Source organism: Oncorhynchus keta, chromosome 19 (genome assembly GCF_023373465.1).
Source record: "Oncorhynchus keta strain PuntledgeMale-10-30-2019 chromosome 19, Oket_V2, whole genome shotgun sequence".
In the NCBI taxonomy this organism is placed as follows: Eukaryota; Metazoa; Chordata; class Actinopteri; order Salmoniformes; family Salmonidae; genus Oncorhynchus; species Oncorhynchus keta.
In genome coordinates, this window is record NC_068439.1 from 48190475 (window position 1) to 48212303 (window position 21829).

Sequence of the window (21829 nt, forward strand, 5' to 3'; positions counted from 1 at the left end):
TAGTTTTGTAGATTTCTTAACCCTTTTTGACGTCCGGTTCAAACCGCGTGCTTGGTCTCTAGGGATTTAATAGAAACGGATTCTCTGGAGTATTGAATCACGCGTTACCATCTGCCAGTCCGACGGACTGCCCAAATGCATAGTACCATATGTAAAGTTTGGAGGAGGAGGAATAATTGTCTGGGGATGGTTTTCATGGTTCGGGCTAGACCCCTTAGATCCAGTGAAGGGAAATCTAAATGCTACAGCATACAATGACATTCTAGACGATTCTGTGTTTCCAACTTTGTGGAAACCGTTTGGGGAAGACCGTTTCCTGTTTCAGCATGACAATGCACAAAGTGAGGTCCATACAGTAATGGCTTGTCAAGATCGGTGTGGAAGAACTTGACTGGCCTGCACAGAGCCCTGACCTCAAACCCATCGAACACCTTTGGGATGAATTGAAACGCCAATTGCCTGACCTCACTCTTGAATGGAAGCAAGCTCTTGTGCCTGAATGGAAGCAAGTCTCTGCAGCAATGTTCCAACATCTAGTAGAAATCCTTCCCAGGAGAGTGGATGCTGTTATACCTTTCACTTACTTAGCCAACGCAGCTTATTTAGCCTACTCAACAACCTGACTCAAACAGAGAGGAATGGTATTTATGTTAGCCAGCTTCATCTGTTCCAAGTCAAAGTAAGCTTTCGGTTTTATGAATGTATTGCCTGCTAAACTGGTTGCTGTACACTGTACTGTGTGATTGTACACAAGGTTTGGATTGTGGGTTTACTAATGTGTTAATTTTAGTTTGTTGACATAATGTTAATATGTTGACAACAATGTAGGCTGTGTAGCGGTTAGGGGTTATGGTATGAAGGTTTGGCTTGGAGAGGTTTTTGTGCCTGGTAACAGACACCTGTTGTGTTGTGCACTGAAGTCCACAAGCAAAGGGAAAATGTAAGAGGAGGAGAGCACGTAGATGATAGAAGGAATTATACAACGAGTAAAGTGATGATGCTTTATGTGGCTGCTATGAAAGTGAACTGTGTGTGCAGGTGAACAGGGATTTATTCCATCCACTGATTTTGTTACTAAACTTTAGAAAACTGAATGAAACAAGGAGGGATCTACCTGAATTTGTCCAATAAAAACTCTTGTTTTAGTTGCAAAGCAGTTTGCAACTGTTTGGACTAATGATTACACCCCAGATGAGATAGATGCAGGCAAGAGTGTGCAAGGTGATATTGAAAGTGTCACTGTCTTTCACTTTGATTACCACAATTTGTCTCTAGACCCTGTGCACCTATATTACAAATGTTAATTTCTAGGCTAGGTTGTAGCAACCTCATTATGGGTATAAGGCAAATTTGAGTATCATGTAGTAGCGTACACCTATCAAATCACCATCCCTAATCTCTAATGGCACTAACCACCACTGGTGTGAATGCACCCTGAGAAACCTGCATATTTTGATATCTATATAGCAGAGCTATTATACTGTAGCATAGTGTCGAAGCTGAAGAAAAGCTCTTTATGAATAAAATATTCACTATGAATACCACCATCTATACATAAAGGACAGAGGACAAGGCGGCGCAATCACGTCACGTCTAGGAATGTTAGCGGTAGTTCTCATGGTATTGTATTCGTTATGATACAATCTTGTGTGTTCAACATGGGCCTCTGATCCTGGCTGTTTTATGTTTGTTGTTGTTGGCTCTATAATCGGCTAATGTCTATGTGTGAACACAGAAACATGGTTTCATAAATGAGACGTCTCTCTGAATACATAAACTGAATGGTTTCATCTCTCTCACAGGACACCAGTAGCTATTACTAGGTGTGTGTGTGTGTGTGTGTGCGTGCGTGCGTGTGCATCCAGGCATCAAGTGGCAGAGCTATGGATTTTGATGTCAATTCCTATTTGCACTGCTTTGACTTTTCCAATTCACACCCACTCTGAGCAACACCTCCATCCCACAATACATTATAAAGGCATCCATTGGTCCCCTGCAGAAGGCAACTGATTTGTTAAACTACCAAGACACAAGCACGCACATTTGTGTGTATATTAAGACGGTAAATCAGAAATAGTCATCAGGCAGCCTGATTGTGTTTACCTCAACTAACTCAATGTTTTCTCACTCTTCAGGCCTAGCAGTAATTAAACAATCTCATAGGTTCCATGTGTGCACCACTCTCTGTGTGTGTTTTTGTCACCCTTTTGAACAACAAACAATACATCTGGTTAGCCGACCTATGGGAGGCAGGACGGAGCTGGCCCTGGATCCTGTTAAGTTTGCCGTCTCCTGGGCGGGCACATGTACATACAACACAGTCCTCATACACAGATTTCTCACATAAATGCACAACTTTAAAATCAGGTTACAGACCAGGTAACTAGGCCTTGGACCGAGCAGGCTATGGGTTATTCTACTGTTTGGTCAAGCAGAGAGACTAAACTGGTCTTCTTTATTTTCCTATTTGATGAGAGAAACTGATGGCAGCTCGTGTTGGTGTCATTTACACTATTATTGTTTAGTATTCTGCAGAGAGAAAGGAAAAAGGTGGTGGGAAAGAGGTGGATCTTTGTATATTCTGTATATGTATATTTCTTGACGTTTTTTAACCTTGGAGGGATATCATTATTTGGTATCAGAAAGAGAAAGACTGACAGAGACTCAGGACATTCTCAGGGTTCATCTCCCTACAAGTCAAAGGTTACAGTGTACATTAGGTGGGATGACCCCTCCACAGATGACCAGGATGTCAGGGTGGTTGAGGTTGGGTTAGGGGTCACAGGTTACCTGAGGTGGGATGACCCCTCCACAGATGACCAGGATGTCAGGGCGGTTGAGGTTGGGTTAGGGGTCACAGGTTACCTGAGGTGGGATGACCCCTCCACAGATGACCAGGATGTCAGGGCGGTTGAGGTTGGGTTAGGGGTCACAGGTTACCTGAGGTGGGATGACCCCTCCACAGATGACCAGGATGTCAGGGCGGTTGAGGTTGCGAAGCTCCTTGATAAGCTCTGGGACCAGGGTCTTGTGTCCTGCGGCCAGCGTGCTGACCCCAACACAGTGGACGTCTGCATCTACCGCCTGCTGGGCCACCTCCAGGGGGGTCTATAGAGGAGGAAACAAAGTAGTATGAAAAAACAGTAGTCATCATCACGTTAGTAGTCGAACCACTGCCAATGATGTGGAAAGTCTATATAGTGGTCCTCCTATACTGTACGTCTCAATAAGATCTGATTTATTACTTCTAAATCATGTGTTATATTTTAAGGCTGAGACTGCCCCAAGGCACGTTCAACAAGCAATATATTAGCGAACGCGTGTGGCAAACTGTGTTTGTTTAAAACAAAGTTTGTTGAACTTTTGTTTTTTTAAACACAAACATTCCATTATGTTAGTTTTAGCTACTCTTGCTGATAACACGATGTAATGACCACGTAAAATGTTGGTTTTACCTGTGCCTTTCTGACTTTTTAGATCCTGGTCCCGATGTCATGGAGTGGCTACAGATTTTAGTGGGTGAAGCGTCGAGGGTTATGTGGAGGAAGTCGGCCCTCGCTACAACGACTTCGCCCTTCGGTGTCATTTTCGGTTGAACCCCAAAAAACGTTTTGGTAATTTGGATGTCTAGACGGCCTGTGTTTTGGTCAAAGTAGCCTAAATAAAGTGTCACTAAAATCCCCAATGATGTAGTGTGAGGTTCTGTGTTATACACTATAGCCCGTTACCATATCATATGTGATTGAATATTATCTGCTGTTGGCTTGTGTGGGTGTATGTGTTATGCAACATAGCTGACTTGAGACATTGTTAACAGTTTCAGGGCCATGGGCCTTTCTCGTGATGGAAAAATACAGAATAACATAAAAACGGACACATACAGAGCGTAGTGTAGGGAACAAACGGTCTTTTGTTAGATAACAGGAGCTACGCTGGCCATGCTGGTTCTGTGCATGATGCACGCGTGTACAGAACCAGCAACCCTAAGGCTCACCTCAATGCCTACTCTTTGCCAGAGTAGTACCACCTCATGGGGGTAGTCTGCCTATCCCATAAGCCTGGATCTTATTGTCCCATTCAGGGACAATAGTCACCTATTGGACAAGCACAAAAGATTTAACCAGATCCACAGACGTCCTTTGGGCTGTTAAAGTGCCAATGGAGGAGACTCCAACCTCTGGAATGCTGCTGCTGGAGAAGAGCTAGAAGCCATCGCCAGTGCCCTGTGTCCTCCACAACATGGTCCTCATCCATGAAGGCATCACAGAGGACTTGGATGAGGACCATGTTGTGGCACATGACATCGAGCGAGTCCCTGATCCTGCAGACAATAGAGTGGCCCCACGTAACCAGGCTGTCCAGAAGAGGGACAACATAATGCGCCTGCTCTAAAAAAAAAATGAAATACTTATTGTTGCACAATGGAGAAAATTGTTCTGGTGTCCATTTTTTAAGAAATAGCATTTTCAATGATTGAGACACATGACATAGAATAACTGTCTTTTTCCAGAAGGAACTTCAGTTTGCAGAGAGAACAAAAAGGACTAACAAGGAAAAGCTAAATATTTGTTTATTAGATTGCATACATAAATAACACAAAACATTCCAAAAATCTATTCCATTGACTACAACATTGAGAACCATAAAAAAAAAACTGATTTGATTTACTTAAATAATAATAACTGCTTATTCCAAAACTAATTTACTTCCATTACAATCACTGTTCATTCAAAAACGGATTTACTTCAATTAACAGTCACTGCTCAGTAATACGCTGCAAATCAGCAGTGAACTCTTCAGAGAGAGAGTTCCTGTCTTGTTGAATCTGGACTAAATGTCTTTGCAGGCTGAGCATTTCTAACATTTTTGCATCCATGGCTGCGGTAAACCTTGAAGGTTCTGGTGGCAGTGTGTGGGTGTCAGTGTGAGGAGGGGGAAGGGTTGGGCGCTGTATGTGTTTGTGGCTGTGTGTGGGTGTCAGTGTGAGCAGGGGGAAGGGTTGGGCACTGTATGTGTTCGTGGCTGTGTGTGGGTGGGTGGAGTTGAATGTGTGTCAATGCGAGGAGGTTGAGAGTTGGATGTGTGCAGCTTTTTTGTGGATATTGAATATTGAGGTCTACAGGCGTATGTGGGTGTGTGTGGGTGGAGGTGTTGTGGGTTATGTCAGTGTGGTAGTGAATGTTGTGGTCTGTTGGTGTTTGTGGGTGTGTGTGGGTGGAGATGTTGTGGTGTGGGTTATGTGAGTGTGGTAGTGAATGTTGTGGTCTGTTGGTGTTTGTGGGTGGAGGTGTTGGGATGTGTGTCAGTGAATGAAGAAACAATGCGGACAGGAGTTACTGCTGATTGAGAGGATCCACCATGTTGCTGCTCTAAGATTGTAGCCGGCTATTTACTGACAAACTAGCTAGCTAAGTAGAATTAGCCTTGGGAGTAGCCTAATTGTATAGCCTACTGTTTGCTCCCAATGCCAGCTTTCGGGCAGAGTCTGTGTGCTCGGGGACACACACACACACCATCATGGAGAATCATCCCTTATCCATACAAGGAAGTAGCCTATGCTAAGCTAGCTATACAGGCTATGCATCGATATACAGTGAGGGAGTAGCCATGTTTTCTTATCATGAGCAGAAGATGGTGCTTGTCACTGTGATTCTGGTGATTAGTTTAGTGCAGCATCAATATTGATAGTAGCCATCACTGTGTCGCGCAGCTCACGAGACCACGGCAAGGCACTCTATCAGTGATAGCTGACATTTTATGGGTCATCCCAGTCACATTAGTTCATGTGACTTGCGTCGGCAGTCACACTTTAAATATTGTACACTTTAAATATTGTACATTATTTTCGGACAACATTATTCTTTGGAACCCTATTCCCTTACACAGTTTAAGCTAGAAATGCATTCTCTTAATTTGAGACTGGTCTGGACTAGTGTACTAGTATCTCGGCACTTTTACTGCTTTTCTGCTCTGAGCAAAATCAGAGTAACTGCTAGCTCATTAGTGCATACTGTAGAATGAGTCAGACTAGTATACATTTGACGGTATTATTTCAGTCAACGTAGTTACATTTACTTCATGCTTATCTGCAGCAGTAGGTTCAAGTTCAAGCCATGTGTCATACATTTGACATAGGTAGTAGACCGTGTCCGTCTATCTTCGTGTTCCAGTAGTATTATTATTCTAGTGACAGTTTACTGACTCTATTCTTAGTTTATCGTATGCTATTGTATTGTATGCTAATTGTAGTGATCGTGTCATTCTAGTCATCATCAGGGGTGAAAGTAGATGTAATGTTCTTCCAGGTATGGGCCCAATCATAGAATTCCATATAGAACCCCTATTAATTCAATAGGATCTCTGTGGGACTAATCATAAAGATTGGTCATTTAACTTTTAAAATGTATTACCTTTAATCGGGGCATAAACACAACCAGTTATGTTTTTATCTGATTGTCAAACAATCACTTCAAAGGGCTCCTTTACTAGACTACGCGTGCACATTCAACCGAGTGTATTTCCAGCCTCTAAACTGTCTGTATGGTGAATGGAAAGAGACCTCTAACACGGATTATTATTATTATTATTTTTTTAGTTCACTGCTGCGAACGAGTCTCAATGTCGGCCACTTATCTCTCTCTACCTTGTCATTTTGGATTGTCGACTACACCACCCGTTTTCAAGTCCATTTGCACATTTTTCATGCCTCTGACATGCGGTAATGATAAATAATTGTGAAATAGCCTACAGCTTACACGTTTGTTTTAATTATTGTGACAGGCTCATGTTTTACCGGTACGGCGTACCCCCACTATTTATTTTGCCGGGACGCAGTACCAGACCGCCTTACTTTCACCCCTGGTCAGCGTGTATTAAGCTACTGAACCTAACCATGCAGATGCTCCTACAAATGTGACAAATCGGCAGCCATGCCATATGCAATACCGTGTATACATAACGAAGCAAAGAATATCAGCTCACACCTAAATGTGCTAGCAGTCACCATTGCATAAGAGTTGCAGCCTTAAACACATGATAGAAGTAGTATGTAAGACATGAAGATAACACATAATAATAGGAGCGAATACATGATGACTATAATGAAGTGATCGCTACAATTAGCATTCAAATTACACTACAGCCTCAATTTACATGTATACTATTGCCTAACCTAAACCCTAACTTGAAATCGGAGGAAGAAAAGTTAGGGTTATCATCTTGGACCTTAGTGGGGAAGCTGAAGCTGTATAGCTGTGCGATGACCAATCAGGGCTCGCTATAGTTTGAACAGTGTTGCCTAACCCTGTTGATACTAGCATTACCTAGCAGGCGGTGGGCTTGCTAAACAGGCACATGGCGATAAACTGTCGGCGATCAAGCGGCTATTGCCTCTAATGGGAACGTCTGTTAGAGAGTTTATTTCAGATATCAAGGCTTATTCTACTAATCTATGGGGTCTATTTCTCTCGTTATCAGGTCATTTATTATTTTCTCACGGCTTACCGGCATATACCGTTAGACATAAACCTTCAGCTCAAGTAGACTATTTATTAGGTCTAGGTTTTAGATTATCATGTCACTCTCATTGCTGCTGAGCAGTATTAGTAGGTCATTAGGCTATTTAGATAGTTACGTAACCACCTGTACTAACGTTTAGTTGAGTTTTTTTTTTGGGGGGTTGTTAGTAATACCGTCTGTATGTCGATTTATGCCATGTGATGGTGTGTCATGGCTGAGCTGTGCCACTCTGCAGCAGTCTACTGTCTGCTCTTCTCTCTGTACAATGTCTTCTGTTATATAACCACGTATATATCTTTTCTATTCCAAATTTCAGTCAGGCAAATGCAGCCTTTCTTATCATGGCTCGATAGCAGGGATTCAATTCATACTGAGTGTCAGGACCCTTTGGCGTGCAGTCTGCTCAGGAATCCATCGGTCCGCCTTCTTTCCGTGGACTACGGAGAAGCAACCAACATGAGTTGGTATCTCTCCTCACTCAGTAGCACAACTTTGAGTTCATGTTAAGGCAACAATGTTACGGTTGCATTATACTTTTCAGAGGTGGTCCGTATGATGGCTTTAGGGGTTCTTCAGTCTGAATAAGCTACATGTTCCTTGCCTTTAATCTTGCATGATCTCTTATGTTCTGCTTGCACTATGGACACTCACATGTTAACTGTACTCTCATACACTCCAATATGAAATAATTAGCATGGAACATCAGTCATCTGAACCAGAACAAATACTGCTTTGTCCTCTCTTTCATGTCATGCTGAGCAGCACACGGCAAACCTTTGTTCAACATTGATGCTGGCAACCAAGGACAAGTTACTGGAATTCATCACGGCTCTTATTCCTTTTGTCAGCGCTGCGAGCTAGTTACGAGCTATGGAGCCACCAAATTCCACTGCTACTGCTTCTCAATCGTTCCCAACTTCACCTTCAAGATCATGGATCGTGGAGCCTACATGAGTTCCTGCAGTATTGCCATATGGCAGTATTGTAGTATGATCATAAAATCATCCCTCCCAACGAGTTCTCTAATTTCCTAAAACATTTTAGAAAAAGCCTGTGTCCTTATCCCCGCAATGGGAGGGTGCAACAGTATTTAAAACTGGGGTGCCAATAAATTTGAGCGCTGTCTTTGAAAAAAAGTATTACTTGTTTAACAAAATATCTGTCTGAGCAATTGTATTAGTATAAAACAATATAATTCCCCAATGTTTTTGAGCATACAATATAGCTCAGTATTTGTATTATCTATTTTGCAGTCTTTTTGGCTCATCTTTATCAAGGGTGCCAATAATTATGAACCTGACTGTATGTGAGACTGAATGTCCCCTGAACACGGGAAACTGTTTAGCGTGGAAAACCCAGCAGTGTTGCAGCTCGAGACAAACCGGTGCGCCTGGCATCTACTACCACACCCCGTTTAACGAGACTCAAATCTTTCGCCTTGCCCGTTCACCCTCTGAATTGCACACATACACAATCCATGTCTCAATTGTCTCAAGGTTTTAAAAAATCTGGCTTTAACCCGTCTCCTCTCCTTAACAAGTGACATTAATAAGAGTGTTCACCTGGATTCACCTGGTCATGGAAAGTGTATGTTCTATAGGTTTTGAATCAATACAACGTCACAATTACGGTACAGTGTTCGAGTTGGCTGCTGGAGGGCAAGGAGACACCCAGCTTCACTAAACCATAGACAACTATGTGCCGTTTCTATCATCTCGTCAGCCCTTGAAGAGCAGTCAGAACTACATTTTTTTTATGTATGATTCTACATGCTCTATCGTCAGTTATACAGCAAGTAACTGCATGCTTTTCATGATCAGCTAACTTCAATTGATCATGTCATTTCAGAACCGTGAAGAGTAGCCTATCCATTTGGCATGTAGCTAGCTAAGCAAAACCACGTTTGCAGCTCACTTAACTGCTGTCAAACTCCACACAGTTGTCACTGACTAGTTGGATAGTCATTTCCCACTGAGCAAACAATTTAGGTACTTAGAGCATTCTTAGAATTATTATTTTTTTGAATCAGGTTTTGGCTTGGCAGACCTTGTTTCTTTATTGACATGTCAATAAAACTCATGAATGTAACTACTTGGCAAATGTTGTTATCTTCTACTTGTAGCCCTGGTTGTCCTGAAAATAAAATGGTTAAACACTTCAATGTGAGACTAAATATGAGGGCAGGGCAAGCAGATGAATGAAAGTAGTGCATTTCATGTTGTTTCCGATTCAGGGATTGGCTGGGACGTTTTAACAAGACTGGAGTGTCTGTCTAACTATCCTCGCTAGGAGAATGACGAGGGAAGAGTGGTGAAACGTAGTGAACTGGCCAGCTTTGATGTTTGCCATGCCTGTGTAGGGAATGTTCCATAGGCTTTCCATAGGTCTAGAGTAGACCAGATGGACTCACACTCACAGACACATTTCAGCGTTAATCGTTTAAAAGGACGATTGACCAAGATATAACCCACCTGCAGATTTACAGTAAGGGCTTTTTCCAAGCACGAATATGATGTGGTATGTCTGCATGCAGCATTAACAATTGCTGCATTAGAGTCCCATTGTTATCACACACGTTCCTTAGTGCGGTGATCATTGTGCTATGCCTGGCATAGGTTATGTGAATGACTGCCTTGACCTTTAAGAATTAGTTGAGGCGTGACTAAAACAACACAGAGGCAGGGATTGAACCCAACGCAAATGAACGACCTAAGCACAGAAATAGATTCATAGGCAATTTAAGGCAATTTCAAAGGTTCGCAGAGATCCCATTCGCTGCTAACTGCGTTTGTTTGAATCCATGCCTCACTTGATCTTCTCTCCCTGTCGTGGAGTTATTCTTTACTGTGAACACTTGGGAAATAAATACTCTATCGTTTCTCTTCAAGTCCAGTAGCTAGCAACTAAGCTTACCTGGAAGAGCGGTCCAATGTCAACGTCGAATCCCAGGTCAGCGAATCCCGTAGCGATGACCTTTGCCCCCCTGTCATGGCCGTCCTGGCCCATCTTGGCCACCAGCAGACGAGGGTTCCTGCCCTCATGCTTCTTAAATTCCACCACCCTGGGAGAAGATTAATAAGTCATATCAATAGTTATTAATAATTAAGTGTTTATGGTACACAACCACCTTGGACACTCAATAGAGGACAGGGAAGGAGAGGTCATATTAGGGACTGTAGTGATGGCTGGGTAGTATTCTTTAGACACCAAACAGAAGAAAACGAACTGAAACAAAGAAGGACTGCCGTAACTTGTCCAAAATTAAACATATTTTTGTTTTCCGTTGCTAAATGCTTTGGTATGGTGTGCTCTAATGAACACAACCTTTATGTGTAGTGGAACGTCTAGCATAAAATGGCTCAGATGGGTGGATGCTACTGTACAAATGGGTGGTTGATGAGGTCAGTTACCTTTGCTTTGAATAATGTACTATATAAATGCAAATTATTGCATTGGTGTATTTGCCAGCAAAGAGCTTCGATTTTCTTCTTAAACTCCACAACCCTGTTCAGAAATGTGTAATATTATTAAAGTTCTTGAAAGGCTCTACACATATTAAATGTATTGTAATTCCAGACACAACAACAGCAATAGTGACTTGATGGGGGAGAAAGTTGAAAACTCTGATCACAAACAATCACATAGGAGGTTCAATAAGGGCCTTCAAACATCTTCTCTGTGCATTGCTGAAGTGTAGAAGCATGCCAATCACTTTGGCTTCCCAAGGGGACAACCACCTAGCCTGGTTAAGCCAGACTGAATGCTGCGTCCCTTGAGAACAAACCTGATTTAGGCTCTGTCTATGAGAGTAAAAGCTTCGTCTATGAATCCTGCCGGAACTGAACTGTTCTGCAGATCGATCAGATCGAGTCAAGAGGTGGCAGTTCTTACTGGGAAGGAAAAGGCAGACAAGGAGAGTTACTGGTTCAAATCCCAGGACAGGTACACAGTGGGATGAGCAAGTGGAAGGTTGCTGGTGTCAGAGCCATTCTGCCTTTGAGCAAGGCATTTAACCCTGAAATGGTTCTGCACTGCAGTTGACCCTGTGCTTATTTCAAGTGTGTGTGTGTGTGTGTTATGGTTGGGCGATATTACGATAGTATCATCTATCGAGGATGATTGACAACCATCGTCGATGGTGATGACCTCATGATGGGACAAACAATACTTAACCCATTTCAACTTGACTGCCGCAAAGCAGGGCAGTGCATGGATGACATTCCGAGTAAGGCTATAACATATATGAATATAGTTATTTCAATAAATATGTTGCATTTACAGAATGCAAGATAACTATGTAGACAGAGCTAAGAGTTTCACCAAAGCAGCACAAAATATTAGATCAGAAAATGTTTTTGTTTGGCAAGGACCAAAAGAAAGTAAATTGTTATAGCGGACATTTATTATTTTAAAAGTCACATTTTCGGTTCTCTCTCAATTTGATAAGAACATGACTTGATACAGCTTTATTTTGAATGTCAAATATTTCAGGCCACAAAAAGTGAAATTCAGCAAACAATGCCAAGATGGAAAAATCCAATGAGAAGTCAAAAAACGTAGGCTAGGCTACAGCTGAGCAAAGCTTATGCAAGAAAGGATGCATAGCCTATAGGCATATAGGCCTATTTCCATATTATTCTAACAATGTGCAACCTACCTACAACGCATAGTAAGCCCTGGCCTAATAAGAGGAGGATGAGGCAAAAATGCAAATCAGTATATAATTATCCAGTTCTAAGGACAGCAAGAGTTCCTTGCTCTGCAGCCCATGATGATTAACAAACTGTCACCCGATGTTGACTTTGTGTCACTCGCACCTCGGCACACACAGACACACAGATAGGCTTAGGCTACACATCTCTTTCGTGTCACATCTCCAATAGAGTAGAATAGTCTACTAGAAAATATTTGGATCCACTTATCTTTTGTCAACGTTCCGATTCCTCTCATCCCTCCTGTAACATGCAAGTCGCTAGCAGTGGGTTTTTCTCTCCCTTTTTAAATATTATTATTGGCCACTAGGAGGCGAAAACATCTTCTGCCATAAGTGCAGAATCATGATAGGACAAAAGCTGATATCACCCAACCATGTTTCAATATGTTTTGTGTTATTCAATATTATTACAAACCTTAGTGTGCTGTCTCAGGGGGTTGAAAACAGAGAAGATATTCTATATTCTAACATTAAGTACAACAGAGAATCAAGTACTATTTTCTTTCTGCGCTTACCGGTTGTGTGCTGTGGAGATCTCCTCATGCTCACCGAACTCGCTGCGGTAGGCTCCGCTCACCATCCTGGTGCTGGCTTTATGTTCCCCAAACACAACCTTCATGGCATCCGTGATCTCCCCAACAGAACATCTGGGGAATGCACAACAACATGTCTCAAAAACACTTCTATTTTAATCAAATATACCAACAGGGTTTCACAACGCTCTCCTTCAATATTCCCTGCAGTTCAGCTTACTTTATTTAATCAGGATTGTCTATTCCGTGCATTACACTGATCGCCAGGGAGTCCTGGGTTCAAAGAAAAATGCTGTTATGTATTTCTTAGGTGATTGTTTATGTCAGTGTTTCCCAAACCACTGCACTGAGGATAGGTAACACTGTCACCACCGATAAATCCATGATAATTGAGAATTTCAATAAGCATTTCTCTACGGCTGGCCATGCTTTCCTCCTGGCTACCCCAACCCCCGCCAACAGCTCCGCACCCCTCGCAGCTACTTGCCCGAGCCTCCCCAGCTTCTCTTTCACCCAAATCCAGGTAGCAGATGTTCTGAAAGAGTTGCAAAACCTGGACCCTTACAAATCAGCTGGGCTAGACAATCTGGACCCTCTCTTTCTAAAATTATCTGCCGCCATTGCTGCAAACCCTATTACCAGTCTATTCAACCTCTTTCGGATCGCCCGAGATCCATAAAGATTGGAAAGCTGCCGCGGTCATCCCCCTCTTCAAAGGGAGTGACAATCTAGACCCAAACCGTTATAGACCTATATCCATCCTGCCTTTCTAAAGTCTTCAAAAGCAAAGTTAATAAACAGATTACCGACCATTTCAAATCCCACTGTACCATCTCCGCTGTGTAATCTGGTTTCCGAGCTGGTCACGGGTGCACCTCAGCCACGCACAAGGTACTAAACGATATCATAACCGCCATCGATAAAAGATTGTACAGTGCAGCCGTCTTCATCGACCTGGCCAAGGCTTTCTACTCTGTCAATCACCATATTCTTATCGGCAGACTCAACAGCCTTGGTTTCTCAAATGACTGCCTCGCCTGGTTCACCAACTACTTCTCAGACAGAGTTCAGTGTGTCAAGTTGGAGGGCCCGTTGTACAGACCTCTGGCAGTCTCCATGGGGGTACCACAGGGTTAAATTCTCGGGCCGACTCTTTTCTCTGTATATATCAACAATGTCGCTCTTGCTGCAGGTGATTCTCTGATTCACCTCTACGCAGACGACACCATTCTGCATACATCTGGCCCTTCTTTGGACACTGTGTTAGCAAACCTCCATGCGAGCTTCAACGCCATACAACACTCCTTCCGTGGCCTCCAACTGCTCTTAAAAACGCTAGTAAAACTAAATGCAAGCTTTTCAAACATTCGCTGCCCGCAACCGCCCGACTAGCATCACTACTCTGGACGGTTCTGACTTAGGTATTTGTAGTTGTCCACATATTCTAGTTGTCTGGCTAGACTGTAAACTCTCCTTCCAGACTCATATTAAACATCACCTATCCAAGATTAAATCTAGAATCGGCCTTCTATTTCCCAACAAAGCCTCCTTCACTCACGCCGCCAAACATACCCTAGTAAAACTGACTATCCTACCGATCCTCGACTTCGGCGATGTCATTTACAAAATAGCTCAGCAAATTGGATGCAGTCTATCACAGTCTCATCCATTTTGTCACCAAAGCCCCATATACTACCCACCACTGCGACCTGTATGCTCTAGTCGGCTGGCCCTCGCTACATATTCGTCGCCAGACCCACTGGCTCCAGGTCATCTATAAGTCTTTGCTAGGTAAAGCTCCACCTTATCTCAGCTCACTGGTCACGATAACAACACCCACCACCACACTCCAGCAGGTATATCTCACTGGTCATCCCCAAAGTCAACACCTCCTTTGGCAGCCTTTCCTCCCATTTCTCTGCTGCTAATGACTGGAATGAATTGCAAAAATCACTGAAGCTGGAGACTTATTTTTCCCTCACTAACTTTAAAACATCAGCTATCTGAGCAGCTAACCGATTGCTGCAGCGTTACATAGCCCATCTGTAAACAGCCCATCCAATTTACCTACCTCATCCCCACATTGTTTTTATTTACTTTTTTCTGCTATTTTGCACACCAGTATTTCTACTTGCACATTGTTTTTATTTATTTTTTTCTCCTCTTTTGCACACCAGTATTTATACTTGCACATCATCATCTGCACATCTATCACTCCCGTGTTAATTTGCTAAACTGTAATTTCTTGCTACTATGGCCTATTTATTGCCTTACCTCCTCACGCCATTTGCACACACTGTATATAGACTTTCCCCCTTATTTTCCCCCCTATTGTGTTATTCCATGTGTAACTCTGTGTTGTTGTTTGTGTCGCAATGCTTTGCTCTATCTTGGCCAGGTCGCAGTTGTAATTTTACAGTGGCTACACTTGCAGGACGCCATACTTGTGTAACCGAGTTAATCTTCAGTGTGGTCACATAGTAGCCTACTTAAACTAGACATTGTGCAGTGGCTATTGCTTTACATAGCCACATAGGCCTACACTACACTAAACCTACAAATTATATATGGGGGGGGTCTGTATCAAAAAGGGTGGGAGTGGCAGGGCGCTTATTAGGAGATTATTTTAGAGGCCACAACCCACAATTTTACACTGAATGTGTTTTTTCCATCCCAAAAATTTAATAAAATTATAGGTGGCCCACCCAAGGATTTCAATGGCTGAGACACTCCTGCACATTGTGCTACGACTATTCCTTTACATAGCCACATACTAACTGTAATACTGTTGCTTCAAAACCAACTGGTGTTTTTAATAGTCTCACGGTGTTCTGTTGGTATGTTTATTCTTCAGGGTGGTTTTATGTACACTGTCCTTAGGCGTTTTAAAAGGCAGTTATAACCAAAATGTACTACTGTTGCCATCATCGTTATCATTGTTTACACTACAGAGCATCTTTGTCTGTCTGGCTGTATAGAATGGTCATGTGGTCTGTTAAAATGGCATCTGTCCCTGTTCTAGCCATTCCTTTACCACATACATCACTTTAAAACCAGAAGTGTTTTAATCATGTGATGCAAAGTGATTTAGGGAAAATCTCAACAAACTAACAGGGAGAGGAGCTAAAAAGTCCAAAAAACATCCTGAATTAAAAGGTTAATGGAATTCTCATGCAAGACTCCGATTTCATATCCACCACCTTTAACAAGGGCAGAGAACTGATCAAATATTTTCAACCAAGACCACAGTTCTCAATCCCATAGATAATAATAAACCAATATTCAGAATCCTTGAAATGTCAGCGTCAGCAGTGGACAGTATTATTCGCTTATTCAGGAGCTCTAGAACAAAATATGTATTTAGTCTAGACACTGTATTCCTGAAGAGACAAAAATATTCTCTGATTGCCCCTATTGTACATCTCGTTAATCTGTCCGTCAAATATGGGTTCTTCCCCAATGCTTGGAAGTCTGCTGCAGTGATACCCATTTTAAGTGCTGGTGACCCTACACCGGTGGAAAATTACCGACCTATAAGCATTCTTCCAGTGCTATCAAAAGTAGCCGAAAGATGGGTGGCTGATCATCTGACTGATCCCCTCATTCAGGGCAACTCCATACATCTAATGCAATTTGGATTCAGAACTAACTATTCTACCGAAACAGCCAATTACTATTTTCTAGAGTGCATTAAATCTAAACTGGACATAGGTGGTGAAGTCGCTGCAGTCTTTTTAGATCTTAAAAAGGCCTTTGATACTGTGAATCATGAGGTCCTCCTATCCAAACTATCCTCCATTAATGTGTCCACTGAAGTCATTGTTGGATGTACTCCTATCTGACGTCAAAGGGTGCGTTTGGGGGACACTCAGTTGGCCACTCTTTACAATAACATTGGGGTCCCACAAGATTCAATATTAGGCCCCCTTCTGTTTACCATATATATGAATGATCTCCCACAAGTTAACATGCAGATGTATTAAGACGATACAGTCCTGTATGTACACTCAAAAATAAACAACTAGTTGTTAACAAGTTAACTGAAGCTATGGTACATGTTTCTACATGGATGACTAATTATGCATTTCTGCATGCCTGCATTTAAATATCGACAAGACTGTATGTACTTCTTCCATTGATTGTTCCCAACCAGCTGTTCTTGTTAATTTAGAGAATCTGAAAGTTGTATCTAACTTCAGGTTTCTGGGCGTCATTTTGGACTCCAACTTGACATTTAAGAAATATGTGAAGAAGGTGGTTAACACAGTCAAGTTTGGATTATCCAACTTCAGGTTTATAAGACCTTACCTTCCTCTGGAGGACGCCAAACTATATATGCACGCTATGATCTTCTCACAGCTGAGATATTGCCTCACATGCTGGTCACAAGCAGGAGCTACTAGTCTGAAACCAATTGAATCACTCTACAAACAAAAACTTAAATTTTTTTATAACAAGCCAAAACAGTTACCACCGTTGTCATATCATTTACAAACATTATTTATTTAGTCTGGACAGCTTTATGTAGATGCAAGCCTTGTCTTTTAGATCCTGTATGGTCTTGCCCCTCCACCCCTACGCCGGCACATCATGCTCAAGGAAAGCACCTCCAGGGTAACAAGGGCAGTAACTAGAGGGGATTGTGTTGTCCCTTTTCCACACAGTAAAATCGGTCAATCGGCCTTCTCTGTTAGAGCTACAATATACTGGAATGCAAAGCCCATGGAGGCTGCACTGATTATTGTACTTTTACATTTAAATTGAAAACATGGCTCAAATCTATCCAAACCTGTACACCTGAGTTATCTGTGGTTCCTCATATGTAAGACGACAGTTGATGATAGTGGTGTTGTTATATCATTGGATGTAATGCATTTGTATTTTGTATTGTTTTAGTGAGTATTTGTATATAGTGGCTGCTCAGGGACTACTGGTGAAAATTAGCTTTTGGCTAAACCCCGGCACATTTACATGGATGTTGCATTATTGTAATATTGATGTTGATTAATGTGTATTGTTTCCTTATAAATAAATACATGTTATGCAACAGAGTGTATTTGTAGGGAGGGATATGTGGTCATTCACAAGACCTTTGTTACTTGTGTAGATTCATTTACTCATTTTACTCAGCTAGTTGGATGAATTGCTTGTATTATTGTTGGGCATGACATGTTCCCATTTTGTGTATAATGAATAGCCAATCAATATAATTTCATGTATGTGCAAAACGAATTTCCTTCAAGGGTAATACCATTTTGGTACATTTTAGAGTGACTTACATTCAACTAGACTAAATGTAGGAGGAAAAACAACCACATACAGTATCACAGTCATGGGGCCAAAGCAAGATTTGATTGTTTTTTGGTTCATGCAATTCTACTCATTTTGCCATTGGTTAAAGATGCATTTTTAGCCGTTTTAAAGCTTATTTTGTGAAATTTTACACATTTTGCAATGACATCTGAGTGAGAGTGGCTAACAAAGTCAATGGGGGCCCCTTGGAGGTCAGGGCCCGTGGGCCCTTCATGCCCGGTCGGCAATTCCGCCATGCTTACTACAAGTTTAGATAGCTGACTCAACTAATTTACCAATCTAAAAACATTTTGAGTGACAATTGAGTGACTGACATTGACTGACATAACAAAAGGAAAACTGCTGATGCACAACCAAATTTCAAAACTGCACCTCGTGTGTTCTACTATTCTAACTCTCAACAGTAAGTAAAGTTACCTTCAAAAGTGACAATGAGCCCAGGGTTGCTGACCATAGGACTAGTGGGGATAGTGTCTCACCTGGCTCTAGCAGCCTCCACAGCCAGCCCCAGCAGGTTCCCCTCCCTGGTACGAGCACACTCCTCTATGGCCGACAGACACCTCTTCGCCACCTCAGCATCACGACTCTCCCTCACCTGCAGGAGACACACAGACTTGATGTACATATAAAACAATATCTTAAAATGTACTTATTCCTTTTAGCTCCTAGTGAAGGCTCAACAGTGAATCTCCAGCGAACCCTAATATGTTCTAATTATATTGGCTTTTCATTGTACTGATATAATGACATCTACATTGCGGTTTAGTGAGACCATAGACTGTTGTGCCTTAATGGGGTCAGAATTTTGTTTTGCTTTTCTTTTCTTAATATTGACATTGATGTATAACATCCATAACACAACCCAATGTTGGCCTGGTTCCCAGTCCAAGGATATCCCTTTGCTTTGCTTCTCCACCTCTAAGTCTTGAACCCTTGCTTTCGTAGAAACCATGTGTCAGAACGAGGGACTTTACATCAAACGAGACATTATTTTGAGGACAATGTTTGGCACCACACATGTTCTGGACAGGAAAATGGCCACTTACTCACAGCCTGGTGGTCCATATCTGTTAAGTGCTTTAGCCTTGTTCTCTGCTGTGTTTGTCCACTGTCATGCATTGCCATGACAACAATAGTCAGAGGAGTTGGACAACGCGAATACAGACCAGAGTAGGGCTTAAGAATGAGAAGCCAAACCAAAGCCAAACTAAATAGACAGGCTGCTGCCAAGGCAGCTATTCTTCCTGGGGTCCAGCAAAATGAAGGCAGTTCATACAATTTTAAAAACATTACAATTCATTCACAGATTTCACAACACACTGTGTGCCCTCGGGCCTCTACTCCACCACTACCACATATCTACATTACTAAATCCATGTGTACTTGTATGTATAGTGCGTATGTTATCGTGTGTGTGTGTGTGTGTGTGTGTATGCATGTGTCTGTGCCTATGTTTGTGTTGCTTCACAGTCCCCACTGTTTCATAAGGTGCTTTTCTATCTGTTTTTTAAGTCTAATTGTACTGCTTGCATCAGTTACTTGATGTGGAATAGAGTTCCATGTAGTCATGGCTCTATGTAGTCCTGTGTGCCTCCCATAGTCTGTTCTGGACTTGCGGACTGTGAAGAGACCTCGTGTGACCTCTTGTGGGTTGTGGCCCTGACATGATTAGAATGACAACAATGTACAACACACTATGATGAGTGTGGTCTTTGTTCGATGGCATTTTCAATGACAAAATACAACAATTTACATGATAAATAGAGGGATTAATTGTAACTACAAAAACTGGCAATGCCAGTTGCTTATTTAGCCCACAAGAGGTGTCACTTTGACAGTGACTACCTGGTAGCACAATGAGGAGCCAGAAACGTCATTAGGGTTCAAATAATTGCAGGAGTTGTCTTCAATCGCTCAAACGGAACATCAGCCAACCAAGCCATTTTGGACATTCAATTACATTAATGGGGAGTTGATGTGGTGACAAAACGTCAAATTCGTTTTGTTGGGTGAATTGGGCCATTTCACTAATGTTTCCATCCAGAGTGATATTGGCAATTTCATAAACTCTTCTCTCCATTTGCAGGCTCGTTTCAGGTTCAGCTGAGGACAGACTGGGTTTGAGCCCAGCTTGTCACTTGGTAATGAGTTTGTCTTTGTCTTAATTAATTGGCAATGACAGAGGTCAAACGTTTTCTATAAGTCTTCACAAGGTTTTCACACACTGTTGCTGGTATTTTGGCCCATTCCTCCATGCAGATCTCCTCTAGAGCAGTGATGTTTTGGGGCTGTTGCTGGGCAACACAGACTTTCAACTCCCTCCAAAGATTTTCTATGGGGTTGAGATCTGGAAACTGGCTAGGCCACTCCAGGACCTTGAAATGCTTCTTACGAAGCGACTCCTTGGTTGCCCGGGCGGTGTGTTTGGGATCATTGTCATGCTGAAAGACCAAGGCACATTTCATCTTCAATGCCCTTGCTGATGGAAGGAGGTTTTCACTCAAAATCTCACGATACATGGCCCCATTCATTCTTTCCTTTACACGGATCAGTCGTCCTGATCCCTTTGCAGAAAAACAGCCCCAAAGCATGATGTTTCCACCCCCATGCCAGGTATGGTGTTCTTTGGATGCAACTCAGCATTCTTTGTCCTCCAAACACGACAAGTTGAGTTTTTACTAAAAAGCTATATTTTGGTTTCATCTGACCATATGACATTCTCCCAATCTTCTTCTGGATCATCCAAATGCTCTCTATCAAACTTCAGACGGGCCTGGACATGTACTGGCTTAAGCAGGGGGACACATCTGGCACTGCAGGATTTGAGTCCCTGGCAGCGTAGTGTGTTGCTGATGGTAGGCTTTGTTACTTTGGTCCCAGTTCTCTGCAGGTCATTCACTAGGTCCCCCCGTGTGGTTCTGGGATTTTTGCTCACCGTTTTTGTGATCATTTTGACCCCACGGGGTGAGATCTTGCGTGGAGCCCCAGATCGAGGGAGATTATCAGTAGTCTTGTATGTCTTCCATTTCCTATTAATTGCTCCCACAGTTGATTTCTTCAAACCAAGCTCCTTACCTATTGCAGATTCAGTATTCCCAGCCTGGTGCAGGTCTACAATTTTGTTTCTGGTGTCCTTTCAGAGCTCTTTGGTCTTGGCCATAGTGAAGTTTGGAGTGTGACTGTTTGAGGTTGTGGACAGGTGTCTTTTATACTGACAACAAGTTCAAACAGGTGCTATTAATACATGTAACGAGTGGAGGACATAGGAGCCTCTTAAAGAAGAAGTTACAGGTCTGTGAGAGCCAGAAATCTTGCTTGTTTGTAGGTGGCCAAATACTTATTTTCCACCATAATTTGCTAAAAATTCTATAAAAATCCTACAATGTGATTTTCTGGATTTTTTTCTCTCTCATTTTGTCTGTCATAGTTGAAGTGTACCTATGATGAAAATGACATTATCTTTTTAAGTGGGAGAACTTGCACAATTGGTGGCTGACTAAATACTTTTTTCTCCCCACTGTATTGTGGTATTTGGTCTCCATTATGCCTTTCCTAATTGTCTTTCCTGTGATAAGCTATATTTCCATCCAATTGGCAATAGATTTCCACGTGAATATTCTAAATTCAAAAGGCACTCGCACATCTGAGCAATCTTTTTTGCGGGTGCATGGTAACAGTTGAACAAGATGAAGGAAACGCACTGCTCTTGATAGTATCACTGATCTTTAATAAGCTTTACGTATCAGCCTCA

The 21829-nt window shown here is 42.2% G+C and overlaps 1 protein-coding gene across 3 annotated transcripts in view; it reads right to left on the reverse strand.

The window, feature by feature from the left end:
• The window catches only part of mmut (methylmalonyl CoA mutase), a 40260-nt gene that overhangs the window by 4758 nt on the left and 13673 nt on the right, over positions 1 to 21829 (reverse strand). For 2 of the 3 annotated variants that reach the window (XM_035793672.2, XM_052470698.1), the window contains exons 9-12: positions 18558 to 18673; positions 12748 to 12879; positions 10432 to 10579; positions 2941 to 3108 (exon numbers count right to left, since the gene is read on the reverse strand). In XM_035793672.2, coding sequence (XP_035649565.1) covers positions 2941 to 3108; positions 10432 to 10579; positions 12748 to 12879; positions 18558 to 18673 — 564 coding nt within the window. Of the gene's footprint in view, positions 1 to 2865; positions 3109 to 10431; positions 10580 to 12747; positions 12880 to 18557; positions 18674 to 21829 lie in introns of all 3 variants that reach the window. The other variant, XR_004828620.2, reaches the window with a different exon arrangement.